Raw genomic sequence first — 19,845 nt, forward strand, 5'->3', positions numbered from 1 at the left:
GGCTTTGTCCTCCGTCCCCTGCTGCATTTGCTGGTGTGCCCCTTCTCCTCTGCCTCATTCACTACCCTGTTCTTTCAGCTGCTTGCCCCCTTTCCCGCCTGCCCTGCCTGTCCCCCTTCTACTGCCCTGTTTGCTCTGGTTTGCCATTTTGTTTTTTGGTCCTTGATTAGCTTGTTTGTCCCACCCTTGTCCCATGGTGTAGGTGTGGTTGCCAGCCCCATTTTCCCCTCTTTGGTTTGGTTGTTTTTGAACCCACCCTGTTCTTTGTTCCATGCCTGAAGCACACCTGATTTGGCCCTTCCCTGCATTCTACTCACTTGCTTCCTGCCCTCCCTCCCAGTTTGCCCTTATTGCCTGCGTGCCCATATTCTGCTGTTGGTGTTTGAGACACCACCACCCTCCTCTTTTTTCATTGACTTCTTCACTGATGCACACGCCCCATGATGTCTTAGCTTTCCCTTCCTTTTCTTAATGCAGCCGGGGGAGCCTTTTTTTTCCCCATCTTGTGCTGGGAGGTGTATCCTTTGTCTTTCTCTGTCCTTTTCTGTGGGAGCCCCTCCACCCTGCTTTCAGCCTCCAGGGTGGGGTGTGGTAGCAGTTTTCTTCCTTCCCTTCCCCTTTCTTTCCCTCTGTTTCCCTTTCCCTGCCCCAGTGGATGTCCTACTCCTTCCTTTCCTGTGGTGGATGGTTTGGGGGTGGGTGGACCTCCCTGGCCACCCTGTAGGTCTATTTCAATACCCGCCCCACACACACAAACCCTCCCTTGCCATGGCAGCCTCGACTGCTGCTGCCGGGTTGCCTGTCAGCAGTGCCACTGAGGCACTGGTGGCTGTGGGCACGGATAGGGACTGCCGAGACTCTGTTGCTGCTGCTGTGATCTCTGCCGCTTCCACTTCAGAGACTGCTCCCTTGACCGGTGGGAAGGGCCGGGGGATGAAAAAGGGCAAGGGCCCCGCCCAGAAGGCAAAACCTCCCGTGGCGATGGATCCATCTCCCACTGTGGCCCTGTCACACCAGAAAGGATCGCCCTCACCAGGGAGCACAGTCTTCCAAACCGCACCAAGGGACCATCTGTACACACTTGTGCTGCACACACTTCATTACCCCACCCTCGTGTCCCACCCAGACACCCAGTGGCAGGACCTTTTACCAGCAGTGGAGGGTGGGGAACCCCAGTGGGCCAGTTTCTATTCCACTTTAGTCCTGTGGCCCGCCGGGGATATCACCTGGCGGCTCCTGCATGGAACTGTGAGCAGGAGTGTGTACTTGGTGCGGTTTACCACTGTCCCTGAAGCCTGTCCCTTCTGTGGCATGAGGGAGACCATGGTGCATGCGTACCTTCAGTGTGCCAGGTTACAGCACCGTTTCTGGCTCCTCCAGAACCTCTTATTGAGGTTCTGGCTGCACTTTTCCCCGCCCTTATTTATTTACACATACCCAACTCAAGGCCTCATAAAGTCACAGGACCACCTCATCAACCTCCTCCTGGCCAAGGTGGCCATTCATAACACCAGGGAGAGGAGGTTGGCGGAGGCAGGAAGGGGGGCCTGTGACTGTGGGGCCGTTTTTCATTCTTTCATCTGTTCGTGTATCCAGGCAGAGTTCCTCTGGGCAACGTCCGCTGGCTCTCTCAATGTTTTCAAGGAGCAGTGGGCACTGTCTGGGGTTCTCTGCTCTGTATCCCCTTCTGGTTCCTTAGTTTTGGCCCTTTGACCCCCACACCTGTTCCTGTTGTTGCCCCCCAGACTCAGCTGGGTTCTGGGTTTAGTAGCCCCTCCCTTGGTTGGAGGGGGGCTTTCAGCATTAGGCAAGCTTGTCCCAGTACTCAAAAGGAAGCGGGGGGGGAGGGGGGGAAACAAACCACTCTCCTGTATTCATCTGGCCTGACCCTGTCATAGTCAGTGGTTCTTGAACTTTTGTACGGGTGATCCCTTTCACATAGCAAGCCTCTGAGTTTGAGTTTGACCCCCTTTATAATATTTAAAAAAAAAAAAAAAAAAAAAGAAAGAAGTGTTTTTAATTTGCCACCATTATAAATACCAAAAGCAAATCAGGGTTTGGGATAGAGGCTGACAGCTCACGCCCTCCACCCCCCCCCCATAATAACCTCGTGACTCCCAGTTTGAGAACCCCTGACTTAAATTATACCGAGTAAGGATAATGGAAAATATATGGTTAAAAATAAAAATAGAAGTATTTCACACTAAGAAGCTAAACCAAACTTTAACAAGCTAAAATTGGTCTCAGACAAGTTTCTTGCCTAAAGCAACTTCTCAGCATCAATTGCAGAGCCAGGATCCAGTTTTCAGAATACTTTGATACATAACTCATGAAAAGTTGTACGGAGATTTGTTTGTGGAAAACAAAAACATATCAATGAGTGGAGATTGTCCCTCAGTAATTGAAAGTTAGATAGGTTGTCCATGTATACTGAAGTATACATTAACTATAAATGAAGTAACTGAAGTACAATCCATGAGGGAAGTATTTCAGTTACTTTCCTGACTGCGCTTCTCATTGGCACTCCAGCTCATCCCTCCTGGTATTGATGATGTGCCTTGACCACCTGATGGTGTCCGACACCATGAGTTGCTGCATCAGCTGAGCATAGGGTTGACCGGTTCTGCATTCTCTCAGCACTCGATTGTTAGGTAGAGAAATATGCCCATCTGGCTGAAACCTTGAGAGCTTAGGGTTACCAGGTCCAGATACACACACTGTGCCCAAGGCTCTGATATATATGAGCGAGAGTGTACACACACACACACACACACGGTAACCCTTTGCCCCTCTGGCCAGAACCTTGAGAGCTTATTTCTCTACCTATTGAGCTTGGACATTGTGGAAGGCCAGGGACCTGTTCTTGAACAGCACTGTTTGACGGCAATGTGTTCGGTGTGTCAGGCCTCATAGGAATCGCTGATACATTAGCGAACCACCAATGGGCCTCTGACACATCATTACTTTGTACTTCTGTTTTTGACATGAGCTGCTTAGTGTTTTATTTACCATTTATGGTTTTAGCAGTACTTTGGGCACTGTTTACTGACAGTAATATTTTTTGTAACTACAGAGTCTGGTAATTGTTAGAAAACAAATGCTTTAATGCATAACACTTGAACACCAAATCAGTTTTACCTTCACAATTCAGAGCAATCATGCTAGTTTTGTTTAGTTCAAAGTGACAAATTTAAGCACCAAAAAACTCTGTTACAGTGTTCTCAGTCTAGAATAAAGAGCCCTGAATTAAACAAATACATATATGGTTTGTTTATATTATTTAAAAAGTGACCACAAATTCCCAGATGGAGAAAAATGAATGCAAACACTCTTGTACCACAGAAGCAGTGCAAAATTGTTTGATCACAGTTTAAATTTTTTTTTTTTTTAAAAAGCACCCACAGAAATTAGCCTGTGTAAAAATCTAAAAGCTAGTCATTTTAAGTTTCAGAAAATCAGAACTAAAAATAAGCTTACTAAAAACTGATAGTGTTTGTAAGAGTCTAAGATTATCAAGGTGATTCTCAAAGAATATCTTAAATGTGTACATTTTAGCTAATCTGTTAGATTAAAATATACTAGAATGTGCAGACCAACTCATTGCTGCATACCTTGTTAATCTAGAATCTGTTTTCCTACTCAGGCAGGGCAAAGTTCACTACAATGCAGAGGGACTACTGATGGACTTTGTACCACTTAAACCCAGACCCTGCACTGAAGTGAATTTCACCTGTGATGCTGATAGGTCAGCTCAGGTCAGAGCAATAGCCCAATTAATTTGTGCATGAACATCAAAAGAATGTTAGTGTACTAATTCACCTGAGCATTAATTTTGTTAATTTAGAGACTCACAGGTGAGTAACCTCCTCTTCAAGAGAGATGTCCCTGTGGGTGCTCTACTCCAGGTAACTTAAGCAATGTATCTCAAGAAGGTAGGGACTCTGGATCTGGTAGGAATACAGTGGATAATACAGCTCTGCCTGGTGTATCAGTGAGAGAGCTTTTAGTAAGGGCATAATGCTTAAATGTATGTTCAGAAGCCCAAGTGGCTGCTTTACAAATGTCAGCCAGAGGAACTTTGCATAGAAAAGCCATGGCGGTAGCTCTAGTGGAGTGAGTTCTGATAGAGGCAGGAGGAGATGCATCTTTTATTTGATAGCACAGTCAGATACAATTTGAGATCCAGTTGGAAAGTCTCTGGGTGGAAATAGGTGTCCCTTTGGATCGCTCCGCAATGGAGACAGGAACTCTTCCAGACTCTAAAAGATTTGGTTCTATCCAAACAAAAAGGACAGCCCTGCATACATCCAATGTATGCATCGTGGATTTGAAGAAGTTTGCATGCCGTTTGTGGAAGAAGGTTAGTAGGTGCATCAGTTCATTGATGTGAAAGGATGAATGCACTTTTGGAAGAAATTTGGGGTGTAGTCAAAGGGTAACTTTGTCCCTAAAAATATTGTGTAAGGTGAGAATGCTATGAGAGCTGCTATTTCTCCTCCACATCTGGCAGAGGTAATTGCCACTAAAAATGCTGTTTTCATAGAGGTGTAAGAGCATGTGGCTAGTGACTCGAAAGGTTGTTGAGTCAAGCACGTTAATACTAAATGGAGGTCTCACGGTGGGGTAGGAGGTTTAGTGTCTGGGTATAGGGATTGGAGCCCTTTGAAAAAAATGCTTTGTGATTGGATAGGCAAAACAGAGGTATCGATCTTGTGGTGAAATGTTGTAATAGCAGCTAAGTGGACTTTGATGGAGCTGAAAGAAAGGGCAGATTGCTTAAGGTCTAAGAGGTAGTCAAGTATTAGCGGAAGCGATGTGGAAGTGGGAGGAGTTTGTTTAGTCAAGCACCATTGTGTGAATCACTTCCACTTTTGGAGATAGGTGGTATGAGTAGATTGTGTTCTGCTGTGTAAGAGTACTCTTTGAACTTGTTCATTTTGTGAGAAACATGTAGGAACCAAACTGAGGTAAAGCATGGATAGGCTGGAGAGGAGAAATCTCCCATGTTGCTGTGATAAGAGATTTGGATTGAGGGGCTGTGGAATTGGTAGGCGAATTGACATTCTGGTGAGGAACAATTACCACTGTTGTTTGGGCCACAACAGGGCAATCAGAATTACCATGGCACGATCTGTCTGTATCTTTGTCAGAACCCTGTGGAGAAGTGGTATAAGGGAAAATGTTTATTTGTAGGCCAAGGGACAGGAAGCATTTGACGGTCAGCTCTGTGGATGGAAGAGCTTCATTGATCATTGAGGCTCTGGGGTGGCAGTCATCAAGGTAAGGGATTATAACCCCTCCTCCTTTTCCTGAGGTAGGCAGTGACAACAGTAAGGAGTTTGGAAAACACGGGGGTCGGGGGGCAGGGGTTGATACACCAAAGGGCAGCACTCTGCCCTGAAAATGTGTTGAACCTAGGGTAAAGCAAAGAAAAAACATCTGTGGGCTGGATGTATATAGTCACATGAAAAATAGGCGTCCTGTAGGTCGAGGGCTGAAAAACCAATCGCCCTGCTCCAGCGCTGGGATTATGGTGGTGAGGGTAACCATTTTAAACTTTTGATGAATTTGTTGAGCTGTCTGAGGTCAAGAATCAGTTAACAGAAAAGAAAACGGGGATGGTAAGTAATGGGAGTAGAAATCTTTTCCTCTGTGATGTCTGGGCACAATTTCCACTGCTCCCAATTGAAGGAGATGATGTACCTCTTGGAGAAGCAGTTGCTCGTGAGAGGGGTCCCTGAAGAGGAATGGGGTGGGGGAGATAGGTGGGAGGCAAGGAAAGGAATGGGATGGAATAGCCAATTGTGACGACCCTCTATAGCCCATCTGTCAGTGGTAATGTTCTCCCATTGGTGGGAGAATGGACAAAGGTGGTATCCAAAAATAGGGGCAGGTGGTGTCAGCACTGAAGTGGAAATAAAAAGTGTTTTCTAAACCCTTGACCAAGGCTTCAGATTTGCTTATTAATTGGAGGGGGTTGAGATTCTGCCGATGAGTTGGGACAGTGGCATTGATACCTGGGTCTCTGGCATTGCTGTTTTTGCTCATGTGGTCTGAGATTGATGGGTGTATGTGGGGTAGTGTGGACGCTGGTAAGGTTGGTATCTATACTGTCTCCTTCTGGTTGGATTCCTAGAGATCAGAGCATTGCCCTTGAGTCCTTCATGGAATGAAGTACATCATTCGTTGTGGAAGCAAAGAGTTTGTCGCCATCGAAGGGGAGATCCTCAAATGGTATTTTGGACCTCCCAAGGAAAGGAAGAGGATAAGAGCCATGAATTTTGGCACATCACAACTACTGTGGCAGTGGATCTTGCTGCAGTATTGGCTGCATCAAGGGCAGCTGGAAGAGCAGTATGAGAGATTATTTGTCCCTCAGAAACTATGGCTGTAAATTGTTGCTTTTCTCCCCTCAGGAATGTCAGCAATAAATTCCATCAGTTTACTATAGTTTTTGTGGTCATATTTTGCCAGAACGGCTGTATAATTAGCTATGCGGAATTGTAAAGTGGAAGACGCATACACCTTACACCCAAGCAGATCTAATTGCTTACTGTCCTTGTCAGATGGGGTGGAGCAGGGAAACTGGTGCTTGTTCTTTTGGTTAACTGCTTCTGCTACCAGTGAATTTGGCACTGGATGAATGAAAAGGAATTCAGAACTCTTGGAAGGGATAAAGTACTTACAATCTGCTCTCTTGCAGGTAGGTAGGCTTGCAGATGGTGTTTGCCAGATGGCTTTGGCAGGTTCCACAATGGCTGTGTTTATAGGTAATGCAATCCTGGAAGAAGTAGATGGTTGCAGGATGTCAGTTAGCTTGTATTATTCAGGAATTTCTTCCAGGTTAATCCTTAACTCACTGACAGCTCTTTTAAAGCTGTCCTGAAATTTTGAAGGAAAAAAGTCATCCAAGGACATTGGAGGAGGATGAAGTATTGCTTAGTCTGGTGTAACCACTGGGTCTATTGGGTTGGAGGAGGTAGACTGTGATTGTTCCTGCAGGTGTGAGGCAGCTGCCTGATGTTGTGACTCAGTGGCAGATTCGTCTACGGCGGTACCAAGCATGTCTCGCCCCTGCCTCTGGTGGCATATCGAGTGTGAGACTATGAAGTGCCCATGGGGCCCAAAACTGCCACTGTGGTGGGAAGGGCATGTGTGGTGCGCCCAAGGGGCTTGCAAACCAGGGGGCAGGAGAAGTGTGAAGTGGGCAGGAGAAAGCAGTTGAGACCCTGCATGAGTTCCCAGAGAGAAGGTGTCAAGTAGGGTTGACTGCAGGATAGGTGACACCTGCAGGTCCCTTGACTGGGTAAATTGCAGTGCTGCAGAGCCTCTGTGATTTGGGCTGCATGAGAGGTATTTGCTGTGCATGAGGGTTCGTCTGCACTAGTGTCCTGAGCCTTGAATCACTGCCAGCAAGTTCAGAGGGTAACGGTGCTGCCATAGTGAGAGCAGCCTGCGGAGGGTCAGGCAAGCTAATGTGTGTCGGCACTGCATCTTCCGCGGTGCCAAACGATGCCGCGTGAGAGGCAGGCAGCTAGAAGCCTCAGCACTGGGGTGTCACACTACTGCCGCAGCTGGGTTGGGCCTGCCGCATCAAAAGTGCTGAGTTGGGGAAACACGACGAAAGAGGTTGCAGACCTGCCAAGCGAACTTTTGGCTTTCGGAACATCCCTTACAGGGGAGAGAGGCTGCTGCTTTTTGGAAAAATTCTCTCTCCTTTTTTGAGGCGGGGGCTGTGGTGTGCAGCGAGTTGGAGCCAGGTTCGAGGCTGGTCCTAAGGACTTCTGCATAAGGAGCAGTTTGAGTCTCAGCTCCCTGTCGTTACGTGCCCTGGATTTTAGTTTGCTGGAGTGGGCCCATTTGGAGGCAGGAGGGATGTGGGCTTTCCCCCACAAGCATTTTATGCATTGGGAGTCGCCATTGGAGAGGAGAATGGCATTGCGGCAGGTGGAGCAGCGCTTAGCCTGGGGAGCCAAGCACGTCGGAAGCGGCAGCTGCTGACAGGAAAAAGGAAAAGGGTTTTGTTTGGGCTTTTTGGTTAATAGAGAGAAGGAAATAGGGGAAATCATACCAAACTACTACTGGGAAGCTAAGCTAACAAGGATATTATTTTAAAACAAGGTGAGAGAAAATTCTGACAAGTCTGCTGAGCTCCATCTCAGGCCAGGGACAGTAGAGAAGGAACTGAGGCATGCTCAGCGTGTGGGATAGGCTCTGCACATGCACGACCAGTATAAGTACCGCTGTCAAAATCTGAGCAAAGGCGCAGGGGTGCACCAACACCTGAAGTGGATCACCCACAGGGACATCATCTCTTTAACCAATATTTCTTCAAGGGAATAATCCTGCATCTCTGAACTGTTTTAGATTCTAAACAAGGTAGAATACCAAACAAGTGGATAGAGATCCCCAGAATTACTGTGGATAACCCTGAGGAACTTTTGGAAATCTAGCAGACTACTACAACTCTGTTAACATTTTGGATTTACAAACTTTGGCTCACCTATTAATGGACTTTAGGTGTTTTAACCTCACAATAAACATTTCTTTTCTTAGCTATTAGATCTTGTTCACTAGATAAATTTGCTGCCAGCATTGTCTTTGGTGTAAGACAGTACTTACTGACCTAGGGTAAGTGACTTGGGTTTGGGAGTAACCTAATGTGATATTTGGTATAAAGAGGCGTCATCACAAAGTCCAGTTTGTCTGGGTGGCAAACGGGCTGGAGAGCCTAAGGGGACTGCCTATGACTCCATGGCAAAGCTAATACAGTGATCCAGGAGTTCACATTTGTTACTGACTTGGTAAAAGTCTAATTATAAAATGTACTACCAGTTTGGGGTGTCTGCCCTGTTTGACAATCTGACTTGAGACTGGCACTCACAGTTGTGAGCTTCTCCAAAAAAACGAGGCACACCCACTTTAAGAATTAGTTGCGACATACACAAGAATCACACAAATTCTGGATATTCTGCCTCTGACTCAAACTGTCATGCACATGTTCCTTTGCAGCAAAAGCGAGTTAATTTTCCTGAAGAACTGACAGGTCTATTAAAGCAATTTCCAGGAGCTCAGTTGTTTGCTTGAACACTGACTTTTCACTTGGACAGTTTTTCCATATCTGGCAGTCAACTTGCAGACTGGCCTTTCCAATCAGAGAGCGTGCTCTGAAAAGACTGTCTTCCTAATAAAGTGGTCTCCAATCAGACTGCTATAACTGTTTCTCCTCCCTCCCAGCTTTATAATATACCACCACAGCAACATGAACAGAATTTAGCAGCAGGACCTGACTCCATTAGTTCAAGCCTTCAGAACCTTAACATGCAGAGTTTCAACAAGTTCATATACAGTCTCCTCTCTATCATCTCAAAGCAATGGGTTGTAACGTATTCCCATAAGCGCAGAATTCAGAAGTCTGATCAATGAGACCCGGTATGTTCTCACAACTACTCACTCCCATTTTAAGAACGGATAATCCAAACTACTGATTTTAAAAGCAAAAATTCCCGCAGCCCCCCATTGGACTGGAACAGGGAACCAGAGCCAGTGAGAGCTGCAAATCAGCCAAACCTGTGGACACTGCAGGTAAACAAACTGCCCCAGCCCAGAAGCTGATTTCCCTGATGGGCCACCTGCCAAAGGTTGCAGATCCCTGGTGTAGACAACTCCTCAGTCTGGCTCAGGTTCCTGTGTGGGAGAAGAGATCCTCGCTTTCAGGGGAGATCTCCTCCTCTTTCTCACAGTTGTAGATGACACAGGGTCCACAGCCTCATTACCTTCGGTACTGTCCACAAACAGCTTCAATTATGGCCTCCCAGGAAATATGCTCTCCCAACTCCTTGAAGTAGGGATGGGTAGTTGGAATGTTGCTAGACATCCTGTTGCTGTCTTCTACTTTTGTAAGCCTGAAAGAGGTCCTTGCTTTGGCACAGTAATGACACTGTTCCAGAAGTGACTGTTTCCAGGCATTTGCTAAGCAGTAAGAGCATATGTATGCTTATTGCGATAGCTGACGTTGATTAAGGCAAGCTACACCATCTTTCCCTCAAATGCAGAGAAAATCCAGTATATCTGCATTACTCCAGGCAGCTGCATATGGCATGGCCACTCTAACAGTGATACATGATGTGATATGCAACTCCGAGTCTGCAATCACACATGGAGATGATCTTGCCTGCAAACAAGCATTTAAAGGAGGGTGGTGACATCCCATCAAGATGGCCCCAGAACAGTAGAAGGCACACAAGGAAACAGGCAAGACAGTCCTGTTATGAAAAGATTCTGGATGGGATAATTGGAATATCAAGTCATGGTGAAATAAAATGCACCAACAAAACTTTACTCCACACTAATTCATTCCACAATTAATGTAATCCACTTCCAAAGTAGATTATACAATTTGCAATAACAGGCCATATAATTAGTCACTTGCTGGTGGATTCTCTGCAGCTTGAGGTCTTCAAACCACAATTTGAAGACTTCAATAACTCAGACATAGGTTAGGGGTTTGTTATAGAAGTGGATGGGTAGGGTTCTGTGGCCTGCATTGTGCAGGGGGTCGGACTAGATGATCACATTGGTCCCTTCTGACCCTAGAATCTATGAGTCTATAGTATGGGATGATATTGTGTACACAGTGGTAAATTTTTTTTTTTATTAAAAACAGACCAAAAGACACTTCACAAAAACTTCCTTGTGTAGACACATCCTAAGGAAAACTGTTCAAAGTAAGGCATATGCCTGACATACTTCTCTTATGCAAGCAAACATTCCATACACAAGCCTAATAAAAGAGGCTTTTATGACGTCCTTGATGCTAATGAATTTGCTTCACCTAGTAATGAGAAACTTTAGGTATCTCATGAAGCAGACTGTTTGATGCTGGTTAACAGGTTTAGAAGCTTCTCTCCACCAGGAAGATTAAGATCAATACCCATATAATACCTGTAGCCTCTGCCAGCCTCAGAAACAGGAGCTCTCCTTTAGGCAAATCATATCTTGTCTTCAATACTTCTGTCAGTACTGGCAGTATCAAGAGCACCTAACAAAGCAAATATTGCTGCAACTATTTTCAGCATTAGTGTATGGATGGAATGGAAACAGAACTTTTTAGGAGAGACTCTAATAGCAGATCACTAATTTCCTTCCCCAGCCACTCTGAATGATTGGGAAGATACAGAAAATACATTCAAACTGGTTTGGTAGAACAGAATGCAGAAAAAAAAATCAAAAAATACATATGTTCACTTAGTACTCCACTGTTTAGTAAATGAACAGAAGTTGTGCTGGATTTTTACATGTTTAATCTGTAAAGGAGACTAGCATTTACCAGTTGGGTTTGTTTTTTAGCCTAGAAAGAGAGGATATGTAAACAAATCCTTCCTGAACAGATTATGAATTTAATCTGAGAGAAGCTTCCGCTATTACTGAATGACTGCAAGCATCGTATGTAAACATGAAAATATCTGACAGTACCATCAGTGCCCCCACACCTCTAGGCTTGGCAGTACATGGCCCCAGCACCTCTGGGCTTGCCACACCAGTTATGAAAGTAAAGTAAAAAAATTGCTTGAGCCTGGGCACCTCTTTCATTACAAATTAAGCATTAAATACATACAGTAGCAGGGTCAATTTAAACTACCCAAATAATATACTGAAACACTCTGGGGGAAAATCCTGTTATCCAGCAACACCACTTATCTTTTCTACCACTTTTCATTAAAGCTCAGTGGTTAACAAAGGAAAGCATCACTACCTTCACCTTGAACAGGAGAAATTGAGGCAGAGTGATTTGTCTAAGGTTACACAGTAAGTAATTGAAGGCATTTGGAATAGCATCAAAGAATAGCATCAATCCTGTTCTAGCACCATATTCACTGGTCTAAACTGCCTGGGCAACCAAAGACCCAGTCCAGAAATGTTATTCACTCCCTGTAAGTCAAGCTTAATTATGTGCAGTGAGTGTCCAGCAATTCTGAACTGCTCAAAGTAAATGAGAATGATACCTGTTTACCTTGGCACCACAGGAGAAATCAAGCAACGGGTAAGGTGAACATTTCTTCTGATGTTCAATAGAACCCGAGAGGTAACATCCTTCCTGGCCAATCACCTAAGTCAATGGTTCTCAACCTTTCCAAACTACTGTACCCCTTTCAGGAGGAGTCTGATTTGTCTTATGTACCTCCAAGTTACACCTCACTTAAAAAGTACTTGCTTACAAAATCAGGCATAAAAACAAAAGTTGTCACAGCACATTACTGAAAAATTGCTTACTTTCTCATTTTTACCATGTAATTATAAAAAAAAAATCAATTAGAACATATTGTATTTACTTTCAGTGTACCGTATATAAAGAAGTATAAACAAGTCACTGCCTGTACAAGCCTTGAATTTGATTTGTATAAAAGTGTGTGCTCATAACCTAGTGGTAAAGTAGATTTACATTTCAGATCAAGGATCAGAGGAGTTTTTCCCTTAATGTCTCTTCTTTCTCTCTCTCATCCTCCCCTTAAAGTCTCCTTTTCAGATGTCAACTTACCATGAGGGGTGGGATAGCTCAGTGGTTTGAGCATTGGCCTGCTAAACCCTGTGTTGTGAGTTCAATCCTTAAGGGGGCCATTTAAGGAACTGGGGCAAAAATCAGTACTTGTCCTCCTAATGAAGGCAGGGGGCTAGATTTGATGACCTTTCAGGGTCCCTTCCAGTTCTATTTATATGGAGATAAATCTATGCAAAGAGAGATCTAGGACCTTTAGAATTAAAAGTTCAGATGTTATTCCTATAAAACAAACCATTTTTAATTTCACCGAGCTATTAACTCCTTTGTTAATCTAAAAATAGCAAGTTTCACAGGTAAACTGAATGTTTCATAAAGCATTTATTTTTATCTTCATTGCAAAATGTAGCTGATGAGGGACTTGGGCCAAAATGGTGCCTGATGATGGGTATGTAATATTTTCCTTAGTTTCACAACCAGCAAACCCCAGTCTACAAAATGGAAGAAATAATCCAGTCCTGATCTCCCAGCAATACCATTCCAAAACAACCACAAGGGCAATGTTGTCCTATGAGTATTATACAATTTTGATGCAAAACTCATTATGGTTCATTCAGGGAGCCTATTGTGGCCTCTCACACATACCTATTGGACAAAGGCCATTTAGTGGAATTTACTCTGAAGTTTTATTAACATCTACAGGTACTGCCACCAAATTCAACTTTTACTTTTAGAAGAAAATAAGAGTCTCTCTGCAAGACTCCCTTCTAAAATATTAGTGGCTTCTTTCAGGGGCTGACAAACGAATTCGATTTTCCACCTCACTTCCCCGAATTACTGCTTCAAAGATTAGAGACAGTAACAAAAATTATGGATTGATTTATAGGCATGAAAAATTAATCGGAAAACCAGGCTTCAAAACGTAATTACCAAAAAATTGAAAAGAAACACTTGTAGAATAAGTGAAAATAAAAGTGGGTATTAGTCTGTATGAGATTTCACTTTCTCCTAACTAAGCTCAATATGAGATCTTTATTGTAGCCTCTTTCTTTAGGAGCTAGCAGTCTGCTATCTTGTAGCCCTTTAATTTATCATCCATTATCTATTTTTTAAATCACAATAGCTTATATATGGTTATGTGACTTCTGGATTTGGAACTATTACATCCAAACTCTTAGCAAAACTGGTAACATTCTGCCAGATAGTTTCCTGGCTTTTTAAAGGCCCATAGCAAAATCCCCAAACAAGGTTTAAATTTTCAAACACTTCAGAATCTTTCATAGTTCTATACATTTTAAGACCAGAAAAAACCATTAGATCATCCAGTCTAGCCTCCCGTATATCTCAGACCATAGAACTTCACCCAGTCAGCCCTGTATTGTGCCCAATAATTTGGGTTTCAGAAAGGCATCTAGTCTGGTTTCTTTCAATGGTTAATTACCCTCACTGTTAAAAGACTGGGCCTTATTCCTAATCTGAATTTTTTTTAACTGGATTAAAATACTGATTTAACAATATTTCAATCTTACATCTCTGGATCTAGTTTAGTTTATCATTAAAGAATTAAACAAATACGTGTTAATATGAGGATATCTGAAAGTGATTCCTCATGCACCATCTTGGATTTATCATTCTGATTGCCAAAATGTTCCTTTGAATATGTGTATCAGCATGAGTTAGTCCATATACAAAAGAGATCACCTGGTCATATAATTACATACCACTGAAAAAAATTTCAAGGGGAATAGAAAAACTTCCCACTTCCCTCAATCTGCAAACCAAGATTACATTTGTACTTAGTTCAAACTGTAACAAAAACAAAAGAACCAACTGAAGATAAACATAGGAAAATGTTTTTGAAATTATATTTTATTTTGCAACTAAATTAATAAAAAAGTCTATGATGCAATGAGAGAAAGGAGAACAGCATAACTCAGAGCCAGGAGATCCAGCTTCTAGGTCCAGCTCTGCCACAGATTTCCTCTGTAGCCTAGTTCATGCCACCTAAACATCTGTGCCTCAATTTTTTCATCTGTAAAAAAGTTAATAACTATTGCATAAAGATAATGTTTCTAAAGTGCTGTGATATCTTTTGGTGGAACGATAGCAATATTTTCTGAAACCTTCACAAATGGCTAGTAGAGTCAAACCAAAACTATGAAAGTTTCTATTCTTAACACATCAGTTTTAGAGCTCAATACTGCCAGGTACTGCAAGACCATAACTTTAATGATAGAGGTTTAATTTAGTTCTTCCCAGGATCAAACCCTTGAGTCTTCGTGAATAGGTTTATCACCAACAATTATGATTATTTCTATTTGATTTGGGATTTATATTTTCATTTGTAACAGACTGACCTTATCAACAGGGCCGTATCTAGACATTCTGGTGCCCTATGCAGCCCCCTCCCATGTAGGGAGCTGGCCTCAGCGAGGGGGTGGCTGCACCCAAAGTCTGTAGGGGACAGGAATAGGCTTGGGGTGCAAGGGGAACAGTACCCCAGCAAGAACTAGCAGAGCTGATTGGGGCTGGGTCGTTCCACTTCCTGTCACCTGGTGATTGCTGGGCGGGCCTGACCCTGCACTCACAGAGTCGCAGGAAGTGGAGTGACCTAACCCCAGCCTGCTCTGCTCCCCTGGATCCCGAACTTGGGAATTGGGGGAACTGCCTCCAGCACTCACCAGCAGCAGAGCAGAGTGGGCTGGGGCCAAACGCTCCACTTCCCACTACCTCATGAGCTCAGAGGAAGGGGTGGAGTGGGAGCAGGGCTGGGGTGGAGCTGAGGTGGAAAGAGGCAGGGCAGGAGTAGCTTTCCTGGCCTGCTCAGGCAGCCAGGGGAAATCAGGCTGGCCGCTGGAGCAGCAAGCATCTGTGTAGGGCACCAGGAAATCTGGGGCAATTTGGTGCCCCAAATTTCCTGGTGCCCTACACAGCTGCATATTTTGCATATGGGTAAAGATGGCCCTGTTAATCAAGATTATAGTTCAAAAATAAGCTTCAGAAGGAAAAAGCATATTTTTAAATATCTTAAATCTGATTTTTTCCATACTAATCTTGTTTATTTTTAGTTGGCAAACATGTGAATGGTTCTTGATTTTGTATCAAGAAGACTGGCACAATCACAGCCCTTGTAACATCTGACAAATATATTAAAATAATAATTCAGGCATATATTGAGTCCTAGAGGTACTTGTGTCCCAACAACAAACCCACTTTTCATTGTGAAAGCTTGCACAGGAATTCATTTGCAATGAGGGCTGATTATGTCCAAGCATTTCTCCCCATGTAAAAGCGTGAAGTTCTTAATAATAGAGGACTTTCAGTGTTATATACTCGTTTGATACAACAAAACTGTGCCGGTATTTTGGTTATGTCAAATTATATAAAAAGTTATTCAGAAGTTAAGATTATTCGCTGCAAAATAGTATTAAGAACTTAATAGTCATTCTATTAACGGACTGAATATCACAACAAATCGAAAGTTTTCCTGTGTTTAACAGATGAAGATGCACTACAGTCTTTACGTTATTTTCTGCATCACGATAACGCCAGTTACAAATGTTAGGCATTCTAAGACGCTGTAGAGATAAGAAGTTGGAGAGGTTTTTGCTGAAAAGGACACTGACTCTTACCTGAACACTGCTTAGGACAGACGCACTCTTCTCTCTCACGTCTCTAAAGGGGCATCTCTTGGAAAGCATGAGCAGGCGAGCCAGCATCTCATTCAATCGTTCCAGAGCTGTAGCAGAAGCCAAGCGTCCTTCCGATGACTCAGGAGAAGGATCCTCCTTTACAGGAGAAATGTGCGCTGTTCTCCTCAAAACAGCTTGCCGGATGTTTTCCAAGGCAGCGTCCCTGGTGCTGGCATCCCTGCTGCACAGCCCATCCCACCTCACCTCTCCCTCCTCCATCCTCCCTCGCTCTCTGATCGGTTCCAGGCCACAAACCTTCACTGGCTTCGCCTCGAATAGAAGTAACAACAACAGTTCGCGAGGAAAAATAAAGTGCGGGCCCAGCCCATGGATGTCACCACCAGGCTGTGGATGTTCCCCGCGTTGTCAGTTCTAGCCCTTAGCGCCGCCACGCGTCTCGCCTCCCCGGGCAGATGCTGCTCTCGGCTCAGGGGGCCCTGCCGCCACACACCATGGCAGAGCGGGGCGGGAGCCGGCAGGTGAGGAGGGCTGCGGAGCTTTGCTCTTGCTGGAGCCTGGGCAGCCCCTGCGTCCCGGGCAGCGAAGGTCCAGGCAGGGACGAGGGAAGTTTCCAATCAGCGCGCAGGGCCCGGCCCCCGCTGCTGCAGAGCCAGGGAGCTCCTCACAGGGAGAAGCCGGGAGCGGGGAGCGCCGCTACCACCCAGCGCCCAGAAGACACGTCCCGGCTCCGGCGGTTCAGCCCCAGGATGGGAGCGGCTCCCGCTCTCAGGGCAAGGTGCAGGCAGCGCCGCAGTCCTGTCCCGGGAACGGCTGGGCGCTCGGGCCAGCTCCTCCTCGGCGGCAGCTGCAGCCGGAGCGATCTACGCGGACCCCGCCCCCTTGTGCTCCGGGCTCCGCAAGAATATTGAGCGCACGCCCCGCTCTGCCTCCCGCCAGGACAGCAGCCACGCCCAACCCTCGTCTAACTGTAAAATCCCAACCCATCCCGTGCCCGCTTGGTAACAGACAAGCCCTTTCAGCCAATCACGTTTCAGAGACGTAAATCGGAGCCAATCACGATGACGAAGAGACGGAGAATCATGCTATGGAGCCGCTCTCTGTCGCGAGGGCTACTGGGGTTTGTAGTCCAGAGCAACTCCGGCGCCTGTTCAATAAAACTACAACTCCCAGCAGGCAATGGGCTTAGACCAGGCCATGGGCAGCAGGCGGGGAGGAGGGCAGGGTATTGGGTAATTGTTGCCCTGATCTTGATGTGTCAGGGAGATCACAAGGATCAACGTAAATCCAGTTCCAGTGCTCCTACCTCCTCTATACCCATGGCAAGGGTCGGGTAGACAGGGCTTTGTGACATTGGATAACTCACTTTACCTTTCCCTGCCTGTGTCCTCATCTCTGCCCCCCACGCCCCAACAAAAAACCAATAACAGCATCTTGCCTGTCTGATTGGTTTGTAAATAATTCAGGGTAGAGAATGCCTCTTACTGTGTATTTATAGAGTATTGTCCACTACTGCAATTTTGGTTGTTTTCTTGAAGCCCAAACTCCTGGAATCATGTGATTATGTAAGGCTCTCAGCTTTCATTAAAGAGAAAAGATTCTAACCCACATGGCGAGGGAGGAACGCTTATTCTAAATATTTAAAAACTAGAAGGTGAACAACCTAATATATTTAAAATTGTGATTTATAAACCAATTTCAAGATTTTTGGGTCCTGACTCAGGATTATGCATGTTTAGGATTGGCAATACTACTACAGTTGTAAAATGGGATAGACCTTTTGTTAATGTTATCTGAATTAAAATCTTGTTAAAATTGATGTGTGAACATGCCCTTCATTTAAGACTGCTATAAGGAACAGTTAAAGGGCCCACATAAAATGCAAACTAGAGTCTGCCTAGCAGGGCTGGTGCAACCATTTAGGTGACCTAGGCGGTCGCCTAGGGTGCTGGGATTTGGGGGGCATCATTTTCTTTGGCAGCGAGAGCAGCAGACGGATCTTTGGCCGTCCTGGTCGCCGCCGGCATTTAAGCAGAGGGAGCTGGGGCAGAGGAGCTTGGGGAGCCGCCTGCAGCAAGTAAGGGAGGAGTGGCACGCAGGGGAACTCCCCGCCCCAGCTCACCCCTGCCCTGCCTCCTCCCCAAGCACACCATCGCTGCTTCACTTCTCCTGCCTCCCAGCTTGCGGCACCTAAGCTGATTGGCGCCGCAAGCCTGGGAGGCGGGAGAAGTGAAGCAGTCATGACATGCTTGGAGAGGAGGCGGGACGGGTGAGATGCTTCACTTCTCCTGTCTCCCAGGCTTGCGGCGCCAATCAGCTTAGGCATCACAAGCCTGGGAGGTGGGAGAAGTGAAGCAGCGACGGCATGCTCGAGGTGCTCGTGCACGGAGAAGGGGTGAGCTGGGGTGGGGGGGGTGCTTCAGGGCAGAGGGTGGGGAGTGGGAAGCTGCCGCAAGGGGGCACCTCAGGGCAGAGTGGGGTAGCTGCCACAGGGGGTGTGCCTCAGGGCAGAGCCACCGCGGGGGGGGGGGGGCGCCTCAGGGTGGAGGGCACGGGGGAGGCACAAGGTGGAAGTTTCGCCTAGGGCACGAAACATCCTTGCACCGGCCCTGCTGCCTAGGAAGTAGGATCATATGGCCAGAAGATTCTACTATGTATTGTTCTGACCAAGTAGGGATACATGTGGAAAAAAGTATAGCTAGGAGGGCAAACAAGGAATTGGCAGAGACTCAGAGGCAACAAGACAGACAAGCAGCAGCCTGTAAGCATGGCCCTAGGAGAAGCCTAGAGAAAGATGCTTGAGCTGTAAATTGTCTTAGATGTTTGTTTGTTGCCATGATTGAAACTGGTCTTGCATGTTTTGTTTCTGATTTTTCTTCTCAAAAGTCCAGAATACAAAAAGATAATGTGGTTCCTGTTATCCAAAAGTTGCTGAATCTTCATCAGTAGGGGAATCATGGTGGGAAAATTGGTGGTGAGTCTTTAAAATTATGTATTTCTATACTATTCCATTTCATGGTCTTAGTTACATGATATAAAATCTACCCCATATACTAGATAGCTTAGGAAGTATCCAGGGGAGCACGTTCTATAAGAAAACTTTTGGGGGAAAAGTAGTGTGTTTTAGAAACAAATTCTAAAGAAATAGTGTGGCCATCAGAAAGCAAAATAAGCTGTTTCACCTGCCCATAGCAGCACGTTGCAACATCTAGACTCATCTTCCAATAGTCTCATTAAATATTTGAGACTTAAAAGGCAAAAGCTATCCTGCTCCAAAAGATCTTATCATAGAAGAGTAGGGCTGGCAGGGTCCTGCATTAGGCAGAACCAAATGTACCTAGACCATCTGTAAAGGTGCCCAGCTGGGGCTCAACCCTCCCTGAGGAGGAGGGGAGCCACACCAGCCTTGCTATGCTGTCCGAGCCTGCCCCTCTCATCAGGGCTAAGCGACGCCGCAGTCGCCCGGGGACTCTGGCCTTCTGTACAGGGCGGAGTGAACAGAAAGTCAACTCGGGGCTGAGCAAACAGCTCAGGCTGCTCAGATCCTTTGGGCCAGGACTGAGCAGTGGCACTGTTTGAGGGGGGCCCAGCTCTTGGGTCTGGCAGGGCGCCAAACACACAGATCTAGAGGGGCTCAGGCCCTCTTGGTTCAGGGCTGAGCAAGCAATAGTTCAGGCTGGTCAGGTCCTTGGGGCAGGT

General features: G+C 45.6%; 1 protein-coding gene across 2 annotated transcripts in view; it reads right to left on the reverse strand.

Annotated features, from left to right (window-relative positions):
- SESN1 (sestrin 1) overlaps window positions 1-17,026 on the reverse strand; it is a 131,105-nt gene extending 114,079 nt beyond the window's left edge. For both annotated transcript variants that reach the window (XM_030556076.1, XM_030556073.1), the window contains exon 1: window positions 16,129-17,026. In XM_030556076.1, coding sequence (XP_030411936.1) covers window positions 16,129-16,407 — 279 coding nt within the window. In that variant the 5' untranslated portion in view covers window positions 16,408-17,026. The remainder of the gene's footprint in view (window positions 1-16,128) is intronic.
- Window positions 17,027-19,845: the final 2,819 nt, after the last annotated feature.

The sequence above is a fragment of the Gopherus evgoodei genome, chromosome 3, assembly GCF_007399415.2.
Source record: "Gopherus evgoodei ecotype Sinaloan lineage chromosome 3, rGopEvg1_v1.p, whole genome shotgun sequence".
Lineage (NCBI taxonomy): Eukaryota > Metazoa > Chordata > Testudines > Testudinidae > Gopherus > Gopherus evgoodei.